At 48.7% G+C, this 8,234-nt stretch overlaps 2 protein-coding genes across 2 annotated transcripts; one reads left to right on the top strand and one right to left on the bottom strand.

Annotated features, from left to right (window-relative positions):
- Window positions 1–684: 684 nt before the first annotated feature.
- Window positions 685–4,886, top strand: LOC104505254 (chromosome unknown open reading frame, human C3orf17; the record flags this gene model as incomplete). Its single annotated transcript, XM_010159299.1, is given in 7 exon segments — window positions 685–829; window positions 938–1,069; window positions 1,417–1,494; window positions 2,383–2,744; window positions 3,401–3,462; window positions 3,806–4,056; window positions 4,490–4,886. Coding segments are annotated over 7 exon segments (1,427 nt in total), but the record flags the coding sequence as incomplete, so codon positions are not given.
- A 1,498-nt stretch (window positions 4,887–6,384) lies between these two features.
- TAF13 (TAF13 RNA polymerase II, TATA box binding protein (TBP)-associated factor, 18kDa) lies at window positions 6,385–8,227 on the bottom strand (the record flags this gene model as incomplete). The annotated part of the gene is made up of 3 exons (XM_010159297.1): window positions 6,385–6,555; window positions 7,623–7,720; window positions 8,203–8,227. Coding segments are annotated over 3 exons (294 nt in total), but the record flags the coding sequence as incomplete, so codon positions are not given.
- Between the last annotated feature and the right edge of the window lie 7 nt (window positions 8,228–8,234).

Genomic DNA, 8,234 nt, shown 5'->3' with positions numbered 1-8,234 from the left:
GCAGGTGAGCAGCCACCCCGGTGGGGCCGCAGGTTCCCCGAAGGCGCGCTGGGGTGGCACGCGATGCCTGGAGCATCGTGCTAAAAGCACCTTGGAGCGGGTGCGGGTCTGTTGTCTCTAAGGCTCCGTGCAGTTTAGTTTAGTGGGCTGCCTGGCTCGGTGGGGCCGGTGGGATTGCCACTCTCCAGCCCTGCGAAACCCTTACTCGGCCACCGACACTGGTGCTGAGACTGCAGGAGATACGGCTACGTCCCTTTGAATAGACAACCAGTACAGGGATTTCACGTTCAATTAATTGTAATAATGGGAGGGAGGAGGAATAATCTTAGCCTACTCCGTTAGGCACTTTCTGTTTTAAGATGACGTTAGCTCCTCACTGGGTTTTCTAGTAAAGGGGATTGTCAATATCCTCAAATAACTGTTTTGAAATAGAACAGGAAGGGTTCTTACCATTATGATTTGTTTATGCATTCTCATTCTTGAAAGCCAGTACCAAAGGCCATTGTATACAGCAGGGGAAAGCACGCAGCATCAATTAACAAGGGCCTACTGCAGCCCTTCATTCCATGTTCACACTCGTGGGATAAAGGGATCTTTATGCAGATATAGGAACATACCAGAACATTCCATCATGGAAACCTGCAATTTATGCTGTTAAACTGTAAGGGGAGGGTGTCGGTCTAGTGACAGTTCTTAGACCAAGGCACCCCATCTCTCAAAATACCAGTGAAAGGAGTTTTCTTTCTTTCTAGGTTGAGCAATGCTTGAAGCGCCTGTGGAAAATGAACTTGGTGGGCTGCATTGAAACTCTGGCAGGACTGATTCCCAAGTAAGTGTCATGATCCTGTGTGTTAGCCTATCCATCAACTCAGTCTGCGGAGCTAGAAGCATGGGAATGCTATTTCATAACTATCTCCTCATCTTTGTATCAACACAGGAAAACTACATCCCAAGCCCATGCAGAGTGCTTAGTTCCCAGTCAGCCTATGCTGGAAACAGTGGCTCTGAAGGTGTTGGGAGGTTGCAAGCTCATACTGCGTCTGCTGGACTGTTGCTGTAAAGCTTTTCTGTATCCTTTTTTCACCATGAAAAGAATTCTTAGAGTTTGCCAATAGCACCTCCTGAGACCAAAACTGGGTCTGCTGTAGGTGCTGCATTGCTGATGGACTCAACTGTGCAATTCATATGTGCAGATTGAGGTTTCTTTGATAGCTAAACATCTTACTTTGAAGTTATTATGCAAGAACCGCAGGCTGTTGACTGGCTGCTGTTCCGGCCTTGAGCAACCCAAAGTTTGGATACTCATCTCCCAAATTATCCAGGAACCTGCCTTCTGAATTGCCTCTAGTTGGTGTGTTCAGCAAGTCTCATTACATGCTGTTTATTTCTTTTATCCCTAACTGGTGTGATCTGCAGCTTGTGCGTTCAGCATCTCTGCTCGGAAGAATTCATACTTCTGAACACTGTGGCTTCGGGGTTGTTGAGCCGCCTCTGGTTTGTGTATTCAAGAGTCTATCATCTCGTTTGTTGTCTGTTTGACATGCCTGTCAGGGAGCAGGGCTTGTAATTAGGCCTTGCTGCTGAGTGAGCTTTATTCAGCTGGGAGGAGGTAAGGGGTGCGTGTGTGTGTCCTCCATCCTTTTGGACTTGATTCTAGCACCCTAAGAGTTGTGTAAGTGGAGAAAGACTTCTTACACGCTGTTTTGGAAGGGTTTGCTCTTGTTTATAGCAAACTTTATGTAGCGCTAATAGAATCACAGTGTGGCCAGCCTGCCACAAACACCAACATCTGGTACTCTGCAGCAAGCAGCAAGTCCTGCCTCATGTAGAAAGGGAAAGGCTGGGATAAAGTTGTTCTCAAATCCTGCAGAGTTTTCCAAGGAAACTGTTGTTTTGGTCTCTCAGCACTGCGGAGCACCGCTGAGAAAGTAACTGCTGTCAGTAGCTGAAGGGGTAACAGAATTGTGTAGCAGAACTCAGTAAAATGTTCTTTGGCACACGAAACTGGTCTCACCAGTAACTCTAGAGTAGGCAAGTGTATGGCAAGCTTTTGGGGGAGGACCTCTTGTCAGATGATCTGGATGTGACCTGGGATGTGTCCCAGGTGTGACACTCAAGGGAAGTGGAGGGGCTCCTGATCAGGGATTTACTAGTCCAGTCACTCCTGCACTCAGATCTTGAACAGTTCCTTAAAACTCAGACTAACATGAAGGAAAGCATGGGGACAGAGTGTCACAACATCAGCTTGTATTGAGGGGGAGAGGGGAAAGGGCAGCTTAGAATCTCTGCCGTCAGCTCTTGGGCTTGAGGTGAAGGTAGTTGTTCAGTGAGCACAGGGTTTTGCTAGAGAAGACTCCGTGCCTCTCTGCCCTCTCTCTTCAGGATTCAGTACAGGTGTGTACTGCACAGCCTCATCTCCCTGTACGACATGTTGGCCACGTCACTTCACCTGGTATCCGAGACCCAACAGATGCCTTATATCAAGGGGTTTACCTTCCCTTCTGATATCAGGAACTTCCTTGGAGTTAACTTTTCTTCTGAGGTGAAGAAGCAAAAGGCTAGAATGCTTACAACAAAAAAACCTACCAGTTGGCTGAAGAAGTTCTTCCCAACAATGCCAGAGGCGGTGTCAGACATGGGGAAAACCAGAAATTCTGCCATCTGCACAAGTGCTTTGAAAAAACGTCGCATCCCGTGCCCCGCGGATGTTGGAGAGCCGGTCCTGGTGACCAGAGCCATCACAGGTAAAGCCTAGTGCCACAGCGCTGCCGGTTTCTGACATCTCCAAGGCCGACTGCAACTTCTGTCCAGCAGGGCCGAGCACTTCTGCTGTCCCCTGTCCTTGGAAGGGGAGAATGCTGCTCGTTAAACCTTGCCTTTCCAAATCGTGTCAGTATAGCGAGGGGTTTTTGGTTGGTTTTACACGTGACACAGCCTGGAGAGAGGTGGGTAATGAATGCGGTATGGAGGTCCTGTAAGTAGTTGTTTGTATTTTCCTGCCTCTAGCTGGGGCCCAAGGATAAGGAGGGAAGCTGAGAGCACTGTCTGCAGTCCGTACTAAGTACGGGATGCAGGTGTCCTGTGCCTGCTGGTTCTGTGCCGTGCCTAGGTCTTTCCCTGCAGTCGGGGCTGCAGGTGTCCAGGTGTTAGCGTGGAGCCTTTACCCATTAAGCTCTCCTGTGCAGCTACCGTACATCCCTGCATCCTCTTCTGCCCTTGCCAGCTGCCATGCGAGGTGAGCGTGGTCCCCTTGGGTTTGCCTGGGACTGCCGAGGGTGGGAGTGAGCCTGCTGAGGCGGCAGGAGGTCGGAGAGCTCAGCAGGGCAAAGCTTTGCGATGTCTCTGTGCAAAGACTTTAAACTGCCTTTCCTTTGTAATGGGAACTCTCCTCTCTCCTTAGGGAAGCACCTGGGGTTTGATGTGAAGAGCTTACTCAGACAATCCAGACATCCAACACAAGAGGTTTGTATGGCACCATTTTACACCTTTTTTGTTGGGTTTTTTTGTGTTGTTGGTTTGGTATTTTTTTGCTTTAAAGACCCTAACACTCACTACTAATTTCTGCTTATGAATGTGAGCATTTGTTGGTACATACGGCCAGAGAGCAAGTCAGTAGTAGAGAGGAATACAAGTTCTAATTGTCTGCCTCTCCTTTTTGCATTCCACAAAACAAGACTGCTCTTCTCGTTAGGAAATAAGGAATGTTCTCACAAAGACCTCAGTGCTCTGCTCCTCCTCCAGCAGAGAGAATCAGGTGTGTCATGTTTTTAAAAGACTTAACTATTTCTGTTCCTCTCTGTTTCAGGGTATAAGCATTGCCTCGACGCCTTTTAAAGCGATGTCGGCATCACCGTCCTCTCGCATAGCGAAATCACAGCAAGCTGGACCCCTTGTGCAGATGGTCCGAACAGCTGTGTCGTTTGGGGAGCTGTCAGAGGCCCTCAGAAAAGCTGTTCTGTGGTGCAAAGGCAACAAACTCAAATCGGAAGCTTATTTTCTGCGTCACAAGTTGCTGAAAAGCAACCGGCTGCACCACGTGGAGGCTCAAGGATGCAGGTAATTTTGCATGGGTGTGGGGTTTCTGGATCTGACACGTTTTGGTGTTACGTATTTTGCTATTCTAGGGAAACGCAGTGGTCTAACCCATTCTTTTTAAACTCAAACGGGATCCCTGCATGCTCTGACATTCTGCTTAGCTTCAGTCATCTGTGAAAGGATTTAAAAGGCTAACAAATGCACTTAAGGAGGAGGATGAAAATGCAACTTAAATCATGTGTGTGCTTAATGGTAACGATTACACGATGCAAAGGGTGTCCTCTTCCTTCAGAACGCCCTGGGTACTCTTACACACTGGTACCATTGCACTGTTGTACTTCCTTGGTACCACAAGGAAGATGACAGAGAAGGTTAATAACCAAACGTCTCCAAACCCCAAATAACGCTTTAGCGGCTGATCAGGTTATGTTTTGTGCCCCTTCCCCCCTTTAAGCTTGAAGAAGAAACTGTGCTGTGTCAAAACGTCTGTCCGCAACTACCTCCTGTACGGGTCGCAAAGCGCACGCTGGCCAAAGCAGCGCCTCGGGGCACGGTTCTGTCGAAGGAGGAGCGCGTTATCCACGCGCTTGAGGAGAACCCGGAAGACTGTTGGGCAAAAACCTCCTGAGCTTTTTCAGGCCTGTAAAAAGAGTGCATCGCTCATCTGCCCAGCTTACCAGGATGGGCCTCCGGGTCGGGAAGGACATTCCAGTGCCCATACAGCCTCTGTCCAACTGAGCACAGCAGGGACGCCCAAGCGGCTGCTGGTGGAAGGAAGCCCTGGCCCGTTATGGAAAGAAGCTAATGAGAACATGGATATTGATTCTATTTTTGCAGCAATAGGTGTCTGACTCTGGACTGCAAGGAGGAAAAGGGACAAGTCATTCCAAACTTACTTAGGAAAAAGCAAAACCCTCAGAACCCTAATGGTCTCTTGGTAACTTACACCCTGAATTCTGCTAAGAACATACCAACTATTTTATTTTTGTAAAACAGCTTATTTTTTACAGAGGGTTGTTCCAGACAGCTGAATACTCTTCGTCCTTTCACCTAGCCTTGTCCAGGGAACAGTGACTGAGTTACCCTCACTCCTGTCCCTTTGCTCGACCACGTGCCAAGTGCTGCTGTCAAATCCACACTGCAATCAGCTGCCATCCACAGCAGGTGGCTGCAGCTGATCACTTCCTGCTGCTCAGGATAACAGACTGGCTGCCACTTTTCCAGGGCAGCAGTTTTGCACCCTTCCTTCCACCCTGCTTGTACAGGGGACAGCCTTGACTTGCAGTATTATTGTTATGCTGTACTGAGATGAGGAGTTAGCTGGACCTTCTGCCTCTGAGCCTCTCCAGAAATAGGGGGAAGCACAGCTGTGGCCTGCAACAGTAAACTGGCTGGTGAACATACAGCTGTGGCCTGCAACAGTAAACTCCTGGCTGGTGAACACGTTTCTCACTGTCCTGAAAGCTTTTTATTCTGCCTTCCTGGCAATGTACAGTGCAGCTACTCCAACATGTATAATGAAATAGTTAGAACAAGCACTGTGGTTAGTGCTTTCTGCCAGGCTCTTGTAAGTCCCAGGATCAGGATCGGTTAGTGCTTTCTGCCAGGCTCTTGCTTGTAACTAAGTCCCAGGATCAGGATAACCAGGAAATACTACGAAAAAATTGTCTCCCAGTGAAGAACAGGAATCTGCTTTATGGCAGAGCACCTGCCTAACAGGGGTAAGGAAAGGCTGTAAACGCAAGTGAATTTGGAATAAGTTAACTTCGGTTCCCTAGGCTTAATATTGGTAGAAAACAAAAAAGATGTGCCTGCTGGGACAAAAGAAAAAAATATCCTTTCTAGCCAGTCAGGTGCCAAAAGCCCTGTATTACACACCTTGTGTGAACAGGTCAATGTAAGTTTGGTTATGGGCGGGCACAAACTTAACATTTTATTCAAAGAGCAAATACAGAGCAAAGAGCAGAACTTCCATAGTAACCTGGGCTTATGTCCAGTTGAGCAAGATCCATTTGCTGGTTTCCTGTCACAGGAATACCCAGGGGTAACTGAAATAGCTGTAGAGAATCACCCATCATTATATCTCTGGATACCTGATTCAACACAGTTCTACTTCACACTTCCTGCCATTACAAGAATCTAGAGCTCTTATTTCATAAAATGGTATAAAAATATGTAAGTACAGCACACACAGGTACCATTCAGCTGCTTGAATGCTTTTCAGAAAAAGCTGGGAGAGAGAGCAGACAGCCCAGCAGTGATCTCCATTCTGAAACAACACACATGGGCACCTGCTGCCCAAAAGGAAGGAAAGTCCAAGTAATGCCCCAGTGCAGCCTGCACACAAAATCAAGATCCGTAGTTCGCTTCATCAAAGGCCTTTCTGGCTCGTTTCAGTTCTTCATTCATAGTCAGGAGGTCTTTAACTCTGGCAAACTTCCGGGGGTCCTTGCGGATAAGAAAGACAATGTCCTCAACCTGCACACGACCCTGGCGCCCAATTGACATGGCCTTGTGTGTCTGTTACAGGAAAAGAGAAAAGTCAGCAGCATTCCCTTGCCCTTTAATTTAAGATCCCAATTCTTCTTTATTTCCTGTCATAATCAAAAAGTAAGCAATTGCCAGACCTGGGCACCATCATCCCAGTCCCAAGAGAACTTCCCAAAATAAACCATGGACTTACTGCTGTGCCCAGCTTCTCTGTCACTGACACCCAGCACATACCACTGCATATGCAGGGGGCTGGAGCCCCTCTGCTATGGGGACAGGCTGAGAGAGTTGGGCTTGTTCAGCCTGGAGAAGAGAAGGCTCCGGGGAGACCTTATAGCACCTTCCAGTACCTGAAGGGGCTACAAGGAAGCTGGGGGGGGCTTTTTACAAGGGCCTGTAGTGACAGGACAAGGAGTAACGGGTTTAAATTGAAAGTGGGGAGGGTTAGATTGGATATCAGGAAGAAGTTCTTCCCCGAGGGGGTGGGGAGGCACTGGAACAGGTTCCCAGAGAAGCTGTGGATGCTCCATCCCCGGAATATTCAAAGTCCAGGCTGGATGAGGCTTGGAGCAACCTGGTCTAGTGGAAGGTGTCCCTGCCCATGGCAGGGGGGTTGGAACTGGATGGTCTTTAACATCCCTTCCAACCCAAAGCACTCTATGGGTCTATATAAATGCAGATTACATGTAGGACACCCGGACTGCAGAATGCTTGAAGATGAACAGCATCAGGCAAAAGCAGTGTGATGTACCCATGTCACAGGACAGTTTGGGGCATTTTGATGAGGGAAGGCAACGAAGCAGTAGGAATAACTTTTTTGTCAGCTGCCAGCGATGCCACAGTGAACCCCAAATTCGGCCATTGATTTCCACCCCACCAGTACTAATGTAACTGCTGCTTAAGCAGTTCAGACATTGTTCTAAATCCACCTGGAGCAAGATGCATGAACTTTGCCTTAAATCTTCAAAGAGCAAAGTCTAAGTTTAGCTTTTTCCTACTAGCATCAGAGTTTGGGGCCTGGGATAACGCAGCATTTGACTTAGGAGACTGAAGTCTTAGTGAGGATGTACTGACCATACTGCCTACAGCTGACTTACCATTTCTGTGATAAACTCTATCACCAAGTCCTCAAGAATGTCCACTGATTCTGTGTAAGGGTTCTGGTCATCCCCGAATCCATACATCATGCATCTCACTGTGGAAAGACAGACTCGGTGTGAGGCTTCTTTCATCCCTTCAGCACTGTCAGCAGCGCGCACCTCGGTAGAGCTCACCACCCTACGCACTCGTGCACCGGCACGGCACGCTTGTCTCGGGGCGGGCGAACCCTTGAGCCAGCGCACAAGACGCAGGCGGGTAGACGGAAGCCAACAAAAGCCTAGTGCCGTATGTGCAGGAAAGCACGCCTGACGGCACCCTGTAAACGTGCATTCAGCCTACCGAGTAACGAGCCCCGACCGGCTTTTGGCATGGTTAGCGTCACATGAGGCCTTAGCAGGATTTAGGGGGGTCTGTACAACAGCTCACAGTGCTTTCAGCCAGGGCGCTGAACGAAAGCCGCTGTTTTGCTAAGGAAAATTGAAGTTTTGGGATTCCATCGCTGTCCCTTCAGCATTTCAGCGGTGTTTGGGGGATGGGCGAGCGACCCGTCCGCCCCGGGCAGGGGTGTCTACTCACGTTCTTTGGAGAACAGCCTCTTCCTCTTGCCT

The sequence above is a fragment of the Eurypyga helias genome, unplaced genomic scaffold, assembly GCF_000690775.1.
Source record: "Eurypyga helias isolate BGI_N326 unplaced genomic scaffold, ASM69077v1 scaffold18109, whole genome shotgun sequence".
In the NCBI taxonomy this organism is placed as follows: Eukaryota; Metazoa; Chordata; class Aves; order Eurypygiformes; family Eurypygidae; genus Eurypyga; species Eurypyga helias.
The sequence above is the reverse complement of the archived record's forward strand: the minus strand, read 5'-3'. Positions and strand labels throughout refer to the sequence as shown.